The sequence below is a fragment of the Theropithecus gelada genome, chromosome 1, assembly GCF_003255815.1.
Source record: "Theropithecus gelada isolate Dixy chromosome 1, Tgel_1.0, whole genome shotgun sequence".
Taxonomy (NCBI): domain Eukaryota; kingdom Metazoa; phylum Chordata; class Mammalia; order Primates; family Cercopithecidae; genus Theropithecus; species Theropithecus gelada.
The window spans coordinates 142,539,897-142,561,298 of record NC_037668.1 but is presented as its reverse complement, the minus strand read 5'-3'; the positions used below and the strand labels follow the sequence as shown (position 1 = coordinate 142,561,298).

The 21,402-nt window shown below is 37.4% G+C and overlaps 1 protein-coding gene across 3 annotated transcripts in view; it reads left to right on the top strand.

Annotated features, from left to right (window-relative positions):
• The window catches only part of DISP1 (dispatched RND transporter family member 1), a 198,749-nt gene that overhangs the window by 154,542 nt on the left and 22,805 nt on the right, over positions 1 to 21,402 (top strand). For all 3 annotated transcript variants that reach the window (XM_025368557.1, XM_025368575.1, XM_025368565.1), the window contains one exon: positions 20,429 to 20,458. In XM_025368557.1, the coding sequence (XP_025224342.1) occupies positions 20,429 to 20,458 (30 nt within the window). The remainder of the gene's footprint in view (positions 1 to 20,428; positions 20,459 to 21,402) is intronic.

Genomic DNA, 21,402 nt, shown 5'->3' with positions numbered 1-21,402 from the left:
CCACAATCAAGTCAGCTTCATTCCCAGGATGCAAGGCTGGTTCAACATTCGCAAATCAAAAAACATAATCCATCACATAAACAGAACCAAAGACAAAAACCACATGATTATCTCAATAGATGCAGAAAAGGCCTTTGATATAATTCAACATCTCTTCATGTTAAAAACTCTCAATAAACTAGGTATTGATGGAACGTATCTCAAAATAATAGCTATTCATGACAAACTCACAGCCAATATCATATTGAATGGGCAAAAGCTGGAAGCATTCCCTTTGAGAACCGGCACAAGACAAGGATGCCCTCTCTCAACATTCCTATTCAATATAGTATTGGAAGTTCTGGCCAGGGCAAGCAGGCAAGAGAAAGAAATAAAGCGTATTCAAATAGGAAGAGAGGAAGTCAAATTGTATCTGTTTGCAGACGATATGATTTTATATTGATAAAACCCCATCATCACCAGGTGCGGTGGCTCATGCATGTAATTCCAGCATTTTGGGAGGCCGAGGCAGGTGGATCACAAGGTCAAGAGACAGAGACCATCCTGGCCAACATGGTGAAACCCCGTCTCTCCTAAAAATACAAAAATTAGCTGGGTGTGGTGGTGTGCGCTTATAGTCCCAGCTACTCAGGAGGCTAAGGCAGGAGAATCGCTTGAACCCAGGAGGCAGAGGTTGCATTGAGCTGAGATCACGCCACTGCACTCCAGTCTGGTGACAGAGCAAGACTCTGTCTCAAAAAAAAGAAAAAAAAAAAAAAGAAGAAAACCCCATCATCTCAGTCCAAAAACTCCGTAAACTGATAAGCAACTTCAGCAAAGCCTCAGGATACAAAATCAACGTGCAGAAATCACAAGCATTCCTTTACACCAACAATAGACAAGCAGAGAACCAAATCATGAGTGAACTCCCATTCACAGTTGCTACCAAGAGAATAAAATACCTTGGAATACAGCTAACAGGGATGTGAAGGAACTCTTGAAGGAGAACTACAAACCACTGCTCAAGGAAATAAGAGAGGACACAAACAAATGGAAAAGCATTCCATGCTCATGGATAGGAAGAATCGATATTGTGAAAATGGCCATACTACCAAAGTAATTTATAGATTCAATCCTATTCCCATCAAACTACCATTGACATTCTTCACAGAATTAGAAAAAACTACTTTAATTTTCATATGGAATAAAAAAACACCCTGTATAGCCAAGACAGTCCTATGCAAAAAGAACAAAACTGGAGGCATCACATGACCTGACTTCAAACTTTACCACAAGGCTACAGTAACCAAAACAGCATGGTACTGGTACTAAAACAGACATATAGACTACTGCAACAGAATAGAAACCCCATAAATAACACCACATTTGTACAACCATCTGATCTTCAACTAATCTGACAAAAACAAGCAATGGGGAAAGGATCTCCTATTCAATATATGGTGCTGGGAAAACTGGCTAGCCATATGCAGAAAACTGAAAGTAGACCCCTTCCTTACTCCTTATACAAAAGTTAACTCAAAGTGGATTAAAGACTTAAATGTAAAAGCCAAAACCATAAAAACCCTAGAAGAAAACCTAGGCAATACCATTCAGGACATAGGCATGGACAAAGACTTCATGATGAAAATGCCAAAAGCGATTGCAACAAAAGCCAAAATTGACAAATGGGATCTAATTAAACTAAAGAGCTTCTGCACAGCCAAAGAAACTATCATCAGAGTGAACAGGCACCCTACAGAATGGGAGAAAATTTTTGCAATCTACCCATCTGACAAAAGTCTAATATCCAGAATCTACAAATAACTTAAACAAATTTATAAGGAAAAAAACCTATCACAATTGGGCAAAGGATATGAACAGCCACTTCTCAAAAGAAGACATTTATGTGGCCAAGAAACATGAAAAAAAGCTCAACATCATTGATTATTAGAGAAATGCAAATCAAAACCAAAATGAGATACTGTCTCACACCAGTCAGAATGGAGATGATTAAAAAGTCATGAAACAATAGATGCTGGAGAGGCTGTGGAGAAATAGGAACACTTTTACACTGTTGGTGGGAATGTAAATTAGTTCAACCATTGTGGAAGACAGTATGGCGATTCCTCAAGGATCTAAAACCAGAAATACCATTTGACCCAGCAATCCCATTACTGGGTATATACCTAAAGGATTATAAATCATTCAAGACACATGCTCACGTATGTTTATTGCAGTACTGTTTACAATAGCACAGTCATGGAACCAACCCAAATGCCCATCAATGATAGACTGGATAAAGAAAATGTGGTCCATATACACCATGGAATACTATGCAGCCATAATAAGGAAAAAGATCATGTCCTTTGCAGAGACATGGATGGAGGTGGAAGCCATTATCCTCAGCAAACTAACACAGGAACATAAAACCAAACATCACATGTTCTCACTCATAAGTGGGAGTTGAACAATGAGAACACATGGACACCAGGAGGCGAACAACACACACCAGGGCCTGTTAGGGGGTGGGGGGTGAGAGAAAGGAACTTAGAAGATGGGTCAATAGGTGCAGCAAACCACCATGACACATGTATACCTATGTAACAAATCTGCACATTCTGCACATGTATCCTGGAACTTAAAGTAAATTTTAAAGAAGAGAAAAAAATAATTTTAAGTTTTATAAAACTCAGAAGAATTCTTAGAATCTCATTTACAAGTTAATTTGGGGATTATCTCTTTCAGGTCCTCTACCTAAATAAATTATCTTGATCCTTAATTTAAAAAAAAAAAAAAAAAAGCTGGGCGCAGTGACTCATGCCTATAATCCCAGCACTTTGGGAGGCTGAGGCGGGTGAATCACGAGGTCAGGAGTTCGAGACCATCCTGGCCAATATGGTGAAACCCTGTCTCTACTAAAAATATAAAAATTAGCCAGGCATGGTGGCGGGCGCCTGTAGTTCCCGCTACTCGGGAGCCTGAGGCAGGAGAATTGCTTGAACCTGGGAGGCAGAGGTTGCAGCAAACCAAGATTGCAACCACTGCACTCCAGCCTGGCAGCAGAAAGAGACTCCATCTCCAAAAAAAAAAAAAAGTGTTTGGAAGATTAATTAGAAAGTTAGTAATAAGTGGTAGAATCTGGAATGAAGTTTAAGTGTGTCTGATTCGAGGCCTTCCTTTTAATCACCACTCTATGCTGTGCAAGCACAAGAGAATGAAATATGTTTTGTTTTCTTGCTATAACTTTTTTTTTTTCGTTTCAGTAATAGCTTAAGAAACAGTTAAGTGCTTACTATGTAGTAGGTGCTGTACAGGTTCAGTCTTGAGATCATAGAACTGAAATCACACAAATAATCATGAGGGTATAGGTGATGTGTCGTAGGCTGCCCTGGTTATTTTTAGGTCATAGAAACAGCATATTCACAATGCTACCTTGCACAGACCCTGAAGAAGAATTCCACCTAATTTCTTTAGCCTGTTTATATCATGTTGTACTTTAACACCTTACCTGGTGCAGGATACGCAGTGGGTTTTTCAGTGGGTTTTTGGAAATGCTAGTAGTAATTGGAGAAATTATCTGAACTGAATTTTCTAGTTTAAATGTTAAAGCTGTGTGTTGTCATCTTCAGGAATTTTGATGCCTTTGCTCCAGCTCCCAGGCTAACAAACGCTGCTTGCTGGAAGAAAATGGAAACAGTGCAGACTTTATCCATTCTGGTTTCATGCTTCTGTCACAAGTTAGTTCTAATGGCTAACTCCCAAGCACACTTCCTTCAGTTTTTGTTTGTTTGTTTGTTTGTTTGTTTGTTTCAAGTATTCTTCTATCCCTTGTTAAATCATAGTTTACTCTCGCAGCACCCTTACATGGGCAGCAGCACCTTCTACTTTATGAAAACAATAGAAATTTTTTGCTGCAGTATAGCCTAGTGGTTAAGAATGTAGGCTCCAGAGTAGGCTGCCTGGGTTTGAATCCTGCCTCTTTATCTATGTGGCTTTGGGTGACTTCTTTAACCTCTCTGTGCCTTAGTTCTCCATCTATAAAATCTATGCCTGCCTTATAGGATTATTTTAAGAATTTTAGAATATTGTAATATATGTCAAGTGCGTAGGGCAGTGTTTGGCACATAGTAAAGTCTGTAAATGTCGACTGTTGTTATTTTAAACGTATTATTATACTTAATACCTTGACTTCATATGGTCTTTTTTCTTCCTAGTGCCTTGGAGTCTAACTTCTGTCACCATTACTTTCCTGGCAATGCCAGGTCAGTGACTCCTTTGACAAACTCATTTGATTTCTTCTCCTGTTTAGTTCTATAGCGTGCAATCTCTGTTTACCACCTCTTCTTAAAGTTTTCTTTTTTTGCATTCCATGATCTTATGCTTTTCTTTCTTTTTATTTTGTGCACTGTGACCATTTCTGCCCTCTTTCACAATTAACAGAGCCTCGTCTTCCACCCTTTCATGTGACTCTCATTTTCATAATGTCTCACTCAACATTTTTCTTACCCCCATCAAGTTTTTAAAATTTCATATCTTTATTTCCTATCTATATTTATCACTGTTATGGTTAGTTTTATATTCACATTAGCCTGCAGGACAGCTTTATTTAAATATTCTGTCAAGCCAGGACAACATAGTGAGACCTGTCTCTTAAAAAAAAAAAAAATTAGCTGGGCATGGTAGTACATGCCTGTGGTGCCAGCTACTTGGGAGACTGAGGAGGGAGGATCACTTGAGCCCAAGAGGTCAGGGCTGCAGTGAGCCATGATTGGGCCACTGCACTCCTGGGGAACAGAGCAAGATCCTGTCTCTAAATAAATGGATGGATGGATGGATGGATGGATGGATGGATGGATGGATGGATGGATGGATGGATGGATGGATGGATAGATGGATAGATAGATAGATAGATAGATTCTGTCAAACCAAAGTATCAGAGTTAAAGATTATACTTTGTAATTTTTACACTGAAGCATTTCTTTGTTTATTACAATAAGTATATGCACTTATTATAACTAGATATTATAGATTCAGGCGAGAACTCAAACTTGGAAAGAAACTAAAATGTAGGGAGGCAGAACAGTATGGATTTAAAAAGTAATAATCTAGTAAAAATAATGTAATGACAAATAACAGTACCAGTAGTAGTTTTGTTGTAGATCATTGAAGTTTTGTTGCTCGTCAGAAGCCTTCTATAGGTTATATAAGATCTGTACCTTATAAGTCTTTGGAAAAGGTATTTCTAAAACGTCAAGAGAAAAAAAATCAATTAAATCTCATTTGGAGTCACTCATTACTAAGACTGAAACATTACTAGGACTTCATTTTTATGTATTTTCATAAACTTGAATTAACCTGAATTTTAATTATGTGAGGTTTTGCTTAAACTTTTATTTTTGGCTGTCTTTAAATGGTGATCCTTTAGGCAAAACTAATCTGTGGTGATAGAAGCCTGAATGTTGATTGTCTCTGGGGACAGGGTATGATTATCGATTGGGAAGAGGCACAAGTGAGCCTTTGGGGTGCTGGGGAAAGTTGTATCTCGTGATCTGGGTAGTGGTTACATAGATGTGTACACAGGTAAAAGTGCATCAAACTCTACACTTTAACTTAGTGCCTTTCACTGAAGACTTGAGTGAAATCAGAATGGTTTAAAAGAATGACATAAGGGATTTAAGAACTCTCCCCACCACCAGTCTTAAAATTTCCTTCTCCCTCTTGACTAGTCTGTGTATACCTGGACGGCAGGGACAATACTCTATTAATTTTCGTATTCCTGGTATGGAGTGGGAGGGAGGATCTATGCAGTTGGAGGAAGAGGGAGATGATTTCCCTTCAGGTCTGCTCTACTAGAGTTTCTTAATAAACCCAATTCCACTCTGAGTTGCCACCTCGCCATCTTCAAAATGTCACCATCTTCAAATCAAGGGGGAATAGATATATATGTAGAAATATTCCCCCTTGATTTGAAGATGGCAACATTAAGCAGCATTTTGATTTCAGAATCCGAGAAGTGGAGGACTTTGTGATGTTATCACATTCTTGCACCTGTCTTCCCTTATTTTGCTTTCTTATTTGCATCTCTGTTAGCCTCTCATCTTCCTAGTTTGGTACTTAAGAGTAGAAATTGTATCTTTTATTTCTTAGTGTTCCATTTTAGGGTGGAGAAGAGATGACAAAAGGAATGATTTAATAATGCTGAGAAAATAAAGGGCTGTCCTTAGGCAACCCTTCTTAGGAAAGGTAGTAACACATCTTTTCTATCTCTCTGTCAAAGATGGTATCTAGAAGCAAGCCAAGATTATAGAAAGATTTAAGTTTTCCATACGAAAGAACCAGATTTAAGTCCAGAAGAAGAAATAGAAAGGGTGATTTGAACATTTATGACAACAGAGAGCCCTTGGATTCTACATATATTAAGCCTTTTTCCTCCAAAATACTTCAATCTATGATGTAAGTCAGGTTCTGGGAAAACTGAGTAAGCTCAGTTGACTTGGCATTGAATGTGAGTTTGCTTTGTAAGAAAGATCTGTATGCACAAGGAAAGCATATGGGAGTCTTGGTGTTCATGCATTTGTCGTGTTATGAAGTTGCTCTGAATGAACTGAAAGCCCCTTCAGGATCTTTGTTCTAGACTATAATTTAGTATGTGCATACCGTAGAGAATTATAGTTCTTATATTTGGTTTGGGGCCCATTTAATCCTCCAGTGTTTCACTGACTAGAATTGTTTTCAAGCTACAGATGCAAGAATAACACTGTAAACCCATTCTCAAAAAGGGAATTAGGATTTTTTAAATGTATTCTGCCCTGGGACTTGCCCATGTTGAAGCCAAAATAAAACAATGTGATTCTGCGAAAGGAACTGGTAGACACGTCAATGGATACTCCAGGAAAAATGAAATAGACTGCACAGCACATATAAAACTTCCATAAAGTCAAACCCCTTGATAACTCAGTGGGCTCCTGACTTCCACTTAGTTCCCATTCTCAAATGAGGTCAGACTAAAATTCCTTTCTTCTTACAAGCCAAGAAACTATATGCAACTCCCCTTCAGGAAATGAGGAAACAGAAAATAGATCCCCATTTTCCCACTATTCTCATAGCCCAGTTTCCCAAAACCTGGCTAACAAAATGGGCACCAATTAACTGAGAGATTTCTGTTACCACTATTGTAGTTCTAGAAGGACCCATTCGACTCAGAATCTACGTTCATCCCCACTGTTAATTAAACCTCAGTGAACAACTGTTACTAGATTGCATGAAACTATAGCCCATTGGACAGTTCAGCCAATTTGGACAGTTCAGCCAGACTCTAGAAATTCAATCCCATAACTGCACAAGTGTGCCATGATTAGCTACTATTCTCACAACATTGGGTGCTGTACATTTTGTGAAAATTAATTTTTAGATTATTTTTTCCCCTTAAAACAGAGTTTTGGCTGGGCGTGGTGGCTCATGCATGTAATCCTAGCACTTTGGGAGCCAGAGGCAGGTGGATCACCTAAGGTCAGGAGTTCGAGACCAGCCTGGCCAACATAATGATACCCTGTCTCTACTAAAAATACAGAATTAGCCAGGCATGGTGGCGCATGCCTGTAATCCCAGCTACTTGGGAGGCTGAGACAGGAGAATCGCTTGAACCCGGGAGGCAGAGAGTGCAGTGAGCCGAGAATGTACCATTGCACTCCAGCCTGGGCAACAAGAGTGAAACTCCATCTCAAAAAAAAAAAAAAAAAAAAGAGTTTTACCAAAGATGATAATTGAAGCATCAGAAAGTAATAGAGCTGACCTAGATTATTAAGTAAGTGGAATTGAGAAAAACTAACATCTGGATCAAGGATGACTCTTTAATTGTGAAAACAGTCATAGAAATTACTAAGAAAATGCTGGGCACGGTGGCTCAGGCCTATAATCCCAGCACTTTGGGAGGCTGAGGTAGGCAGATCAACTGAGGTCGGGCGTTCAAGACCAGCCTGGCCAACACAGTGAAACCCCATCTCTAGTAAAAATACAAAATTAGCCAGGCGTGATGGTGCGTGCCTGTAATCCCAGCTACTCAGGAGGCTGAGACAGGAGAATCACTTGTATCTGGGAGGTGGAGGTTGCAGTGATCCGAGATCATGCCATTGCACTCCAGCCTGGGCAAAAAGAGTGAAACTCAGTTTCAAAAAAAAAAAAAAAAACAAAAAAAAAAAAATAAAAGTTTTTAAAAAAAAAAAAATTTAATGCAAAAACCATCTTAAAAAATACCACAAACAAGGAAAACTGTTTGCCACAATTGGGGATGTTATGTTTCCTAGCTTTAATTCAAGATTCTTATAAATAAATGAGAAACAAGTTGAGATCTAACATAACATAGTAGTATGGTTACAATCGTGTGATATATAAGTAATGGCAAATATAATGGAATATATGGCTACTAAAATTCATGTTTTCAGAAGATTTTAATTACATGGAAAATGCTAATCCAAAGTGATAATACTTTATGCATCTAGTATGATCCTAATTTTGTTTATATTTAATTTCTATATTTAGGCAAAAAGGAAAAAATATTCAGAGAAAATACATCAAAAAGAGTTACAATGTTTTATCTGTGTAGTGAGAATATGGGTGATTGTGAAATTTTCTGCATTTTCTTAGGTTTCAAGAAAATGAATGTGTTAGTTTTATAATCAGAAAACAAAACCAACATTAAAACAGAAAATATATTCCTCATTAAAACTTTCCTTTTCCTTTAAAAATTAAAGTTTACATTCTAGAATAGACAAAACATTAAGTGAAAAAGTCTACTAAAGGAAAATTTTTAGAATGAAAAAAGAGGGGTGTATATTGCCTTTCTGAGATAGTAAATGAGAAACTCAGGAAAAGTACTTTGGGAAATTTTTAAATACCTCTTTTAATTTGAGCACTCTTTCATATTTGCTCTTCTGATAAAACTCACTCGGTTGGTAAACTGGATGATTCTTGAGCAATCTCAAATGACCGTCTTTAGTAACCTGGCATTAATTCCTACAGTGTGACATGCACCAACACGGATGTGTTACTGGTGTCACCCGCTCATCAATCTCCACCTTCATCTAAAGCAGACAGATGGGGAATTCTGCCCTGTCTTCCTAACAAGCATTTTTGAATACTTTTTATTAAGCCATTTATCTAGTCATTTTAAAAGTCTGTCTCTAGCCGTTCACATAAAGAGCCAGCATTATTTTTCAAAGCATTTTAAAATACTAGTTCTTGCCTACCTTATGGAGGGATCATTTTTATTGCCTATTCACGTGAAATATTTTACCATCAAATTTTGATTACAGGAACCTGGCTCACCAGCTTTAGCCATGCCAAAGTGTTGAAATACTTTAGGAGACTAAAATATGTGGTGATTTGAATTATCTAAAATTCCACAGGTAAATACAATAGAATCTCACAGCAGGAAAGGACCTTAGAAATAATTTAATCCAACTCTCCTTATTCTACAGATGAAATTGAAGCCAAAGAGGTTAAAACCCAAGATTAACACCCAGTTTGAAACTGGTCCTCTGATTTCTCATTGCCGTCTATTAAAAAATACATTATACTTTAGAATTCGTTTCTAAAAGTTGTCACATAGTATTTGGGTGTCACTGGCATATATAATAGATTCTGGAGTTGCAAACAGAATCTATGCCGTGACAAATTGAATACAATGAATTTAAAGTTTTCCCTGGTTGCCCTAGTGCCAAAGTGTAACAAGGACATTACTACAGTTTGAGATCATGCAGCCCCAGCATGTTGGGGCTTTCCCTATTTTTCTTCAGAAAAGTCTCATTATTTCCTCAGTTTAATTATTTTAAGTTTAGTTGATTTTTTTTTCTTTTCTAATCTCAGATTTTGAGAAGAAAACCTTTTTCTAAATCAATATTATTTTTATTAACGATGATTGTTAGAGTTTTGCTTTGACCCTTATTAAAGCTTTTGACAATGATTTGAGTTACAAAAATTTTAAGTTCGAGATTAAGCATGAGAACGTTTAGATCAGGAAGAAAAATCAATTTCGCCATATATTTTTGTCCTTAGAAGCATAACTAAAGAATTTCTATACAAGTTTGAGGGAAATGTCTCTCCTCCCAGCCTGTAAAATGAAGATATCACAACAGCTGCAAGGTATTGGTTACACCGCTGGAATTCATTTTGATACAGTGGATTTTTTATTATTTTTTAACCCCCACCCCCCATGTTTTTGTTTTTTGTTTTTTGGGTTTTTTTGATAGCAGGTGTGACTTTTACACTTCCAAACTCAACCTTGTACAATACTGAGTAATTTTGTAGGGACAAAATGATCCAAGATATGTGGGAAATGAACTTAAGAAAGATTAATAATGTTTCTGTAATTTTGAGCTCAAGTAACAGTTCTTACATTGAACACAGTGTAGACAAACTAAAAATTGAAACTAAGCAAATGTTGGAGGAAAAGAGAATTCACACATTTATGAATTATGATTGTATTTATACTTTTGATGTATGGTCTCATTGATAAAGGCCTTGTCCTGTTAATAAATGAGCAAATTTGAGATGGAATCTTAGATATAAAATACATAATTTGAACTTACTTTAAGAAATGCAGGCCGGGCGCGGTGGCTCAAGCCTGTAATCCCAGCACTTTGGGAGGCCGAGACGGGCGGATCACGAGGTCAGGAGATCGAGACCATCCTGGCTAACCCGGTGAAACCTCGTCTCTACTAAAAAATACAAAATACTAGCCGGGTGAGGTGGCGGGCGCCTGTAATCCCAGCTACTCAGGAGGCTGAGGCAGGAGAATGGTGTAAACCCGGAAGGCGGAGCTTGCAGTGAGCTGAGATCCGGCCACTGCACTCCAGCCCGGGCGACACAGCCAGACTCCTTCTCAAAAAAAAAAAAAAAAAAAGAAATGCAAACATACCTTCACTGAGTTATAATTAACACACAAGCTCTTTATGCAATTTGTATAGTTTATAGTGAAAATGCAGAAAGGTTTTAGTATTTTATGTAAGATCCATAAAATTTTGAAAGTGAGAAATGTGTGTGTACCTTATCTTAATGAAGGTAATAAAATATATTTGAATTAGGCTTAATGTAAGTCCCAAAATATGCTTATACAACCATACCCTCAATCTGTAGACTAATCTTTTGAACAACTTATTTGTGTTGTAACTCAAATTATCATTAACTTCACTTCAGTAGGCACTGATATTATTTTCAATTATAGTTTGAGGCACTTCTAATTGTACTTACATAATTATATAAAATATTAAATAATAGTGAATATAGAAATATGTTGTTATAACATGCATAGGATACATAAACTTTGGTTTATCCAAAATGTCACCAGAATTATTTTCTTGTAATACCATATATATTTATGACAATAGATGCTTATAATTTTTATTCACATATTGATAAGATTATCAGAGGCTTTCTGAATTATTAAAAGATTATTTTCCTTTTTTTCTCTCTATTTATCCTAGATCGCTGCAGTAGCTCCTAACCTACTTCTCCTTCCCATTAGCGTTTCCTCTGGCTAATTCATCCTGCACATCACTACCAAATCAGTCCTCCGAAAATAGTGGTTTTATCCTATCAGTTGTTACTCAAGAAACTTTAGCCGCTTCCTATTTCTGTTATCTACTTCAGTCTCTTGCTTCCCCTCAAACAACCCCCAATCCAGTAAGTTGTCATCCTCACTGTTCCTTCACAGTAAATCCTCACTGACTTTGCTTATAGGTGTTGACACAAGGTTTGTTTCCTTTCCCTCTGCTTTCTGTTTCTCTATCTGAAACTTACTTCTGTCAAACCTTAATTCAAATTCTGTTTCTTAGGTCAAGTTTCAGGGGCTATTCTTTGGACTACTCTGGTCCAATATTATCTTCCTATTTCCCGTTCACTTAATGTCTGTACTATACCTATATGTTATAATTACTTTCTTGTATTATTCTCTAATTGTTTCTTGTCTGGAGGTCATATTTTCCTGGCAGATTGTCCAAGACAGTGGTTCAAGCTCTGACTCTGTAGTCTCTATTTCAAGACCTACTGAACCAGATCCCTGGGGAGGGGGTTGGCAATCTCTAGTTTTAGTTAGCTACTCAGGTGATTCCAGTGGTCATTAAATTACTTGGTGTCACTTAAACTGGCAGTGAATTAACTATAGATTGTATTAAATGTATTTTAAGTTTTTGGAAATGTATAATCTATGTTACTTCTTTTCATCTAAATTAGAGTTAGCCAGGATACCCCATTCTCCTCAAATTATGTAGAAGTGAGAAATTTTCAAATAAAATGTTTCTATCACATGTACATAAATGAATACATATGCAGTTACCCTTTACAAAAATTCAGTTCACTTTTTAATTATACGACTAATTTATGAACATATGCTCATGAGGAATTCAAAAATACAAAATGAAAGTCACTCTTGATTCTTTTCCTAATCCTTTTCTTTCCTCTCTGGTAAACAGGCCTATTGATTTGCCAAGTTCCCTTCTGAGCTTCTAAAATACATTTACGAATTTTGTATTTAGTTTTCTTTTTTCATATGAATACAGTATGAGTTGTTTTGAAACTTATTATTTTGTTTTAAAATTCTTTCCATATCAGTATATGTGTATGTATATGTTCGTATATGAATGTGTATTCACATTGTGTAGTGCACCATTACATGGATGTGCCACCATTTATTTAAGAATCTTCTTATTAATAAGTGAACATTAAGGTTATTTAAGAATCTTCTTCTTAGTAAGTGAACATTCAGGTTGCTCTCACTTATTTTCCTTATTGTAAGCCACACTTCAGTGGACATCGTTGCATATGCCCTCTTGTGCACAAGTGCCATTTGCTTTTGGTTAGGAAGCTCTTCCCATTTCTGCATTCCTTTTCATTTTTAGTTCACAAGTAATACCTCATAGCCTGCATCAGTGTGCAGGTTTTCCTTTTCAGTGTGTGGCCAGTAAAGCACAGGTTCAAGTCAAGATGTTTGGATTCTAGACCTGGCTCTTCCATTGACTTGCTCTATGATCTTGGACCCTTTTCTCCTTTGTTTCATAAAGGTATTAAGTGGGATGACTTTTAGGTTTCTTACAGTTCTGACAGTCTTTTATTCTAATTAGGCTTATGAGTGTGACATCGATTTTTATGTTACATTCAGCTAGTAGCAAGAATCAGTTGATCTTGTTAAGTAAATCATAAAAGTGTACAGTGCTGACGAATAAAGGGACCTTATGCTTTACTCTAAATGAGTCCTTTGCATTACTCCTAACTGATGTTTGAATGCCATTTTTGGATGAAAAAATAATAGTGTGGTAGTAGTACCTGTTTTCTCTTGGATAATTCTCAACAGTTTGTAGAAAACTGTTACACACACCAGCTTATTTTAAAGTATTATCTCATTCTCACAAATCCTGAGTAATTAAAGGAATTGCTCAAGATCATCAAGATCATTCAACTAATAAGTTTCAGGGTCCAGACTTTAACTTCACATCTTTTGATTTCTAAGTTCACTGTTCTCTTAAAGAGAAAAAAGTATTTTTCTGATACTCAAAATGGTTATTTAATATATACTACATTTCTTTTTTTAATATTTATAAAGTGCATAGTATTTATAAGGCGCTCTTTAAATGTTAGTCTCGCCATTCCCAACCTTTGTCACATGCCTCCTAGTTTATTTTATATAGAAGCTGGCGCTTTGTTCAGTTTTAACAGTTCTAGACATCAAGATGACCAATACTTTTGAGTCAGCATCTCGTAAGCATTTAGGAAATGCATCACACAAGTAGTTGTGGTTTTTGTTATCCTTAAAATCACTTGACACAGACCATAAACATTTAGCTCTGGTGCATGAAAAATGGGTTAGAGGCCAAGCTTAGCTTGTCTGCAGGGTATCTGTTTCATCTTCATGATAGAACACAAGTGTGCCAGTGATGTTTCATGGAAATACTTAATATGAAGAATGGCTTTGTTTTTGTTGGGAATCTTTTAAAGAATACGCATTGAAGTGTGGATTTTTTTAATTTTCAATTACTTTCTTCCTAACCTACCAGTGCTGAACTGAAGTTACTACTTGCAGAATAGCCTCTCACAGAAAGAGAATATAGCACAATCCAATGTGACTTTTGAGGTTAAAATGTGCTACTTACAGCACTTTTTGCTTAAAATTTTTATTACTACCATAAAGCTGAAAGTATGTTTTTTTCATGGTGCAATCTTGCCTTGCAGCAGCACTGACCTCCTGGGCTCAAGCAATCCTCCCTCCTCACCCTCCTGAGTAGCTGGGACTACAGGTGCATGCCACCACGCCAGCTAATTTTTTTTTTATTATTTTTTATAGAGATAGGGTCTCACTATCAGGCCTAGGCTGGTCTTGAACTCCTGGGCTCAAGCAGTCCTCCTGCCTGGCCTCCCAAAGTACTGACATTTGCAGGCGTGAGCTACCGCACCCGCCTGAGACTGTCCCTTTGTAAGTTGTGGTATTAATTCTGCAGTTATGTCTAGAAAGAATTCTCTAGACTGATGGGAAAGTTTTTGTATTTCAGTATTCTCATTTCCTTTATTCTACAAGCTCCCCTTCTCTTTCCAAAAATTATTAAAAGAGGGAAAAGTTGAGCAAAACAAAGAAATAGACGATTAGGAGCTTTTCCACTTTTTTTCTGTTTCTTAACTTTACCCCTTTCACACTCCTTTTTTTCTATTACCTTTTTAAAAATTTTCCGTTGCCTCTATATCTACCCCTATTATCTTGATTACTCCGCTTGGTACCTCCCACTCTCCCTCCTTCTGAGAACTTTACAGTCTCATTAGTTGTCCTCTTGACCGATATATGTACACATACCGCAGTTCACTGGTCATCAGAGTACTATAGCCAAGGTTCTCAACTGCTGTTACAGTTCTCAAGTGTGAAGTGCCAAGGGCAATTTATTACTAATTATGAGTACCCCAGTTTGTACATGCTTTGCTTTTTAAAAAACAGATGTGAGCTTAGCCCTAAAATAATGTGACTGTCACTCACTTGCATACAGAAATGCTTTCTTGAGTGGGAGAGAAAGAATGACACTGCAGCTGATGGACTCTCTGGGGACCGAGGCTTACCTACACCACAGCCTGTGGGAGTGTGTGGTGGGACACGCAAATGTCATCTTTCCTTGGGCCTATTCCCTTCAGGAAAAAAAGGCTAAAAACCTAATCAAAGAAGAGGAAAATGTTCCCACTGAAGATTATTGTTGCTTATTTGGGTTTGTTTTTATTAAAAGGTGAATGTTGGAAAAAGATAGTTTCTCTCTCCGAGGTTAGATTTGTTTGTTTTTACTAGTTATTTATCAACACAAGACTGAAGTTAGGGTGAAAGTCATCTGCAGGTTTTATTAGGTAGATATTAAAAATAGCAAATCCAAAGGATTTTACAAATGGAGGAAGACTGCTTTTGATCTATGAAAGTATGTGGTAGACTCCCTTGCTAGCCTCCTTTCACAGGTGTTTCTGATAAGAGACTGCAAAAGCAGAATTAAAGAAGGCAACACTGTAAATCAAACAGGTTTCATGTTTTACCTGTAGTGTGGTTTCGATGTTTCCATCATCTGTTTGTCCTGTCCATTAGTATAGAAACTTCAGAGAGACCTAATGTTTTCCCAGGAGGTTTTTTTGTGGTAACCTCAATTTTTCTTTTCCAGCTGATGTTGACAATCTCTACTTACTGTCTCAAATTTAACATAAAATGAAATCTTTACTCAAGCAGAAAGACTATGATGATCTTTAGTTGTTTCTCTCTAGGGAATAAATTAATCATAGATACATGAATTTCTATTTAGTTAAAAGAAAAAGTTAGTGGCAAAGAGAGGGTTTACATTTGTTACAAACCAAATGTCTATAGCAAAATACCATTTCTTTGTTCAGTACATGTTCCAGACTTATGGCTGTGAGGATAATTTTAGTTCTAAAGATAGCAAAATCTTGTAATTTCTCTTGGAAATTCAAGATGTACTTTTAAGGATGCATAAGTGAAACACGGGGAGTGAAAAATTAAGATTTTTGTAGACAAGTGATTTGCTTCCTTGTCCAGGGCCTTACTCTCTGGAAAAATACATTTGCTTTCATAGCTCGTTAATAGTTTCATCACTGATGTTCAGATAGCATATTCTTTTTATTTATTTATTTATTTTTTGAGACAGAGTTTCGCTCTTGTTGCCCAGGCTGGAGTGCAATGGTGCGATCTCAGCTCACCGCAACCTCCACCTCCCAGGTTCGACTGATTCTCCTGCCTCAGCCTCCCGAGTAGCTAGGATTACATGTGTGTACCACCATGCCTGGCTAATTTTGTATTTTTAGGAGAGACAGGGTTTCTCCATGTTGGTCAGGCTGATCTTGAACTCCCAATCTCAGGTGATCCGCCCGCCCTGGCCTCCCAAAGTGCTGGGATTACAGGCATGAGCCACCGTGCCCAGTCAGCATATTATTTTAAAATCAATGTATAAGCCAGGCACAGTGGCTCATGCCTGTAATCCCAGCATTTTGGGAGCCTGGGCGAGAGGGTCACTTGAGCCCAGGAGTTTAAGACCAGCCTAGGCAGCATAGAGAGACCCCACATCTACAAATAAAAAATCTAAAAAATTAACTGGGTGTGGTGGCGCACACCTGTGGCCCCAACTACTCAGGAGGTTGAGGTGGGAGGATTACTTGAGCCCAGGAAATGGAGACTGTAGTGAGCTGGCCCACTGCACTCCAGCCTGGGTGACAGAGCAAGACCTTGTCTCAAAAGAAAATAATTTAAATTAAAAATTTTTTAAATAAAATCAACATATAGTTGTAGTGATGGTCGCATAACTCATGAAAGTACTAAAAACCATGGACTTGTACACTTTAATTGGGTGAATTATATGGTATATGAATTATATCCCTATAAAACTCATATTGAAAAATCAATATGTAATTGTATTTGAAAATACAGGTTTTGGGGGTTTTTGGTCTTTTGTAGATTCACCAGAAAACTAAGCGTGCTTCGTGGCTTCTTCAGATGTGAACGTGTTCACTGAAAGCCCAGTCTGTGTAAAGCTGCTGAGCCCTCACCAGCTCACTGGAGTGGCCCTGCGCTCCGTTCCTCTCTGCACACTTGGATGGCCCTGGCCAGCTGAGTGCTGCAGGTCAGGAGGCTGCTCTCCTACAGCCACACACTTCTGCTCCCGGCATTTGACAAGTGTGCTTACCAAACCCATGCATGCCAGTTGGCTTGTTTTGGTAATTATGTCATCTGATTAAATTTTTTAGTTCACTTATATATAGATGCTAAAAGAAAAAGTTGTTTTCATGAAAAGAAAATTGTAGCCTTAGGAAAAAAAGGTTAATTGCTACAAAAAATGTATACTGTTGAATTAGGCACGGGAGAAAAAATTGTAAAAGATTTGGGAAAAAATCATCAAAATTTAGTTGTGTATTGTAGTCAGTATACCCAGGATACTCACAAGTATCCTAAGTCCTCAAAAACTCAGTCATAGACAATGTAGCAGTTCTATGGTTTATGTAAGAATAGATTGACATTTATGTTTAAGTTACTATTAGATATTTAAGGAATGTATGTAGAACTTCAAAAAATGTTTCTCTTTAATTAACCTTTCTGATTAACCAACAAACTAATGATTCCTGCAGCATTGAACAGAGAGCCTATACTATAGGATACAGAGGCACAAAGAGAAACTTACAAAGTTTAGTAAAATGTTGAAAGAGTTTAGGATTGACAGATAGGAATGGGCTGATGTAACAAAGTGTGTGTGTGTGTGTGTGTGTGTGTGTCTAAGAGAAAAAAAGAAACAAAATAAAATTTACCTATGTTAATATTTATGTCCCTAGCTTCTTGCTTTTTTAATTCGTTGTCTACTGATTTCAAAGCTGTTGAGTATGGGAAAAGTAATGAAATATCCCCATTCATTAATCCAACACACACTGATCTGACATCCACTAAGGTCCATACATTATACTAGTTATGGAGATATGAATACAAATAAGATATGGTTCCTTTTTATGTATCTAATGTCTTTTTTTAGATTTTTAAAAATGAATTATCTTTATGTATATAAAAAGAATGCATTTTTGGTGTCCTTTATAATGCTGTAAATATTCAGTCTCATCTTTTTTCTTAAAGTAACAAGTTCTCGGCCAGGCATAGTGGCTCAGGCCTGCAATCCCAGCACTTTGGGAGGCCCAGGCAGGTGGATCACCTGAGGCCAGGAGTTCGAGGCCAGCCTGGCCAACATGGTGAAACACCAGCTCTACTAAAAATGCAAAAATTAGCCGGGCATGGTGGCATGCGCCTGTAGTCTCAACTACCTAGGTGACTGAGGCAGGAGGATCACTGGAACCGGAGAGGAGATTGGAACCCGCAGAGAAGACTGGAACCCGCAGAGATTGCGCCACTGCACTCCAGCCTGGGCGACAGAGCAAGACTCTGTCTCAAAAACAAAACAAAGCAAAACAAAAAAACGAGTTATCTTATGCTGTTCTTAGTGGAAACTCAGACTTTAAGTTCCACATCTGCCAAAAGAAAAGACAATTATTTTCTGTATAAGAGATTCTCTTTTCCCTATGGGCTTTTCTTCCTTGGTTTTACAGACAAATACTCATAGTACAGAGAACAGCAAATTAGGCATCAAGAGACTTGAGTTCTCACCACAGCTCCATTATTCAGACGCTGAGAGACCAAAGGCAAACTGAGGCCCATCTCTGAAAATGAGGCTACAGTGGAATTGGAATATATATTCCCTAAAATTATTTTCAGTGCTTGCAACTTCTGAGATTGTTCCATCTCCTTGGTTTTAATATTTTAATGGGCGTAGAATCCATAATAAGGGCATGTAAATGAAGCTTGAAATTTAGAACACATGCCTCTTTTGTTCAACAGTTTAATACAAAGTGCGTTCTAGAATGTTAGCTCTGTGTAGTTGGGAACCCTGTTTGTCTTGTTCATGGATATACTAGGAATTAGATAAATGTTTCTTTGTAAGAGTGCATACATGTATCTGAGTGAGAAACGTAAACAGAGAGAGAAAATAGGAAAGAGAACTTTAGATCTTCAAGAAATTCCAAGGTAGGGTTCCAACTACTGAAAGAGTAATAGCTTAAAATAGAAAGTTTGGAGGACAGGTTTTTACATTTTGTTTTGTTCCCTCCAAGTATGGTACAGTCTGGTGAAAGATTTCATTTTCAGAAAGAGTATGTGGCTAGGCAATTCAATTATTCAGTCAGCAAATATTTATATATCCTCAATAAATTAGTGTAGTGGTTCTTAAACTTTGGGTCACACAACCCCTTTCAGTTTCAAAAATTGTTGAGAATCTTCAAAGAGCTTTTGTTTATGTCTTATAGCTATATGTACCATATCGGAATTGGAACTGACAAATATTAAATTATGAAACTCATTAAAATTAATAAGCCCATTACATGTTAACATAAATAACACTTTTTGTGAATAATAATTACATTTTTCAAAACAAAGAAGTTTAGCAAGGTAAGTATCATTGTTTTACATTTTTGCAAATCTCTTTGACACGTGGCTTACTAGAAGATAGCAGGATTCTCATATTTGTTCTGTAATCTATGGCAATATGCCATTTGGTTGAAATATATGAAGTGTATGAAGAAAATCTGACTTTACACAGATCTATAGTTGGAAAAGGGAGGTCTCACAAACCCCGTGAAAGGGTCTCAGGAACTCCCATGTGTCTTTAGACCACGATGTGATAACCAGTGTACTTTTGTTTGTTCAACAAATTATTAAATGCTTTCCAGTAGATAGGAAAAAAATAATCTGATAGGAATACAGAGTTTGGAGGTTGAGACTGAGTTTGGAGTTTCTTTAGCAAGCTCATTCTTTAGCAAGCTCATATCTGGGAGGCAAGGTATAAAGGATAAGTGGGAATAATAAAACAGAGTATGGGAAAGAGCTGATTGGAAACACAAGCCCATATCTGTTGAAGTGGATTGCAAAGTTAGATATTAAGAAATTGAAAAATGGAGAAGCAACTGGTATCTTGAAGAGGGAATAGAATACCTAATATCCTATTTTTTTAAGTGTTAGGATCTTTGCTATGTAAGGAAGCAGCTTAGATTGGAGGCTTAGGGATGTGGATTCCTGTTATGAGAGAGAAGACTGAATCTGGTAGCTGTAGATCTCAGAGAAGAATATTATACAGTGTGACTATGATTCCATCAGGATACGGTAATACGGAGTCTGGGAAGGTTCTGCCTCCTGAGTAGCCACTTGAGCTGTCTCTACTGGTATGTAAAGTAGCCAACATTCATCGTTTAAAATCTCTCAAATAGATTGCCTTTTTTTTTTTTTTAATGCTTCCAGGATTCTTTGTAATAGAGATAACAAGTAAAATGTTCAATACATATGTAAAGCCTTTGTTTATGTTATGATGCTTTGTTTTTGATCATTTTTCCTTTGTTTTTTTTTTTCCAGACCATCCAGACCTTTCAAGTTGCCAAAAAGGTAAAGTAATCTGGGTCATCTTATTAAATAATAAACTTACCTGCATACTTTTTCCAGTCTAGTATTTTCTCCATATTTTGCTGTTCTTTTCACTTTCCTCATTCATATTTTTATGAAAGAAAAAGAAATTCCCATGAGTTGGCTGCTTGAGGAATTCCATATCTCCAAAAGTGGTTTTAGTGTTAAGGTAGATTTCTAACCATATTAAATTCTATTTGTGTCTAGGGCTAGGTGCAGTGGCTCATGCTTGTAATCCCAGCACTTTGGGAAGCCAAGGTGGGTGGATCACCTGAGGTCAGGAGTTTGAGACCATCCTGGCCAACATGGCAAAACCCCATCTCTACCAGAAACGCAAAAATTAGCCAAGCATGGTGGCACGTGCCTTTAGTTCCAGCTACTCAGGAGGCTGAGTCAGGAGAATCGCTTGAACCTGGGAGGTGGCAGTTGCAGTGAGCCAAGATTGTGCCACTGTACTCCAGCCTGGGGGACAGAGTGAGACTCTGTCTCAAAAAAAAAAATTATATTTGTGTGTAAACATTTATATTTGTTTATTTTGCATTCCTTCCTTCTATGGATTGGCTTCTCAGTGGCTTACTTAGTGAGGAAAGAGATACTGTTCTGCCAACTACCAGGACTTGAATTCATGGCAATTTATTTCAGAGGAGTTGTCTTTCTTTTTAAAAATCTTGTTACCAATGGAAGTATTCCTTTATGTGGAAATGTTTAAGGCTTATCTTTCAACAGAGAAAATTTTAACAAGATAAGAGTTCCTTTAAAAAGCATTTTCTCGGCCGGGCGCGGTGGCTCAAGCCTGTAATCCCAGCACTTTGGGAGGCCGAGACGGGCGGATCACGAGGTCAGGAGATCGAGACCATCCTGGCTAACCCGGTGAAACCCCGTCTCTACTAAAAAATACAAAAAACTAGCCGGGCGAGGTGGCGGGC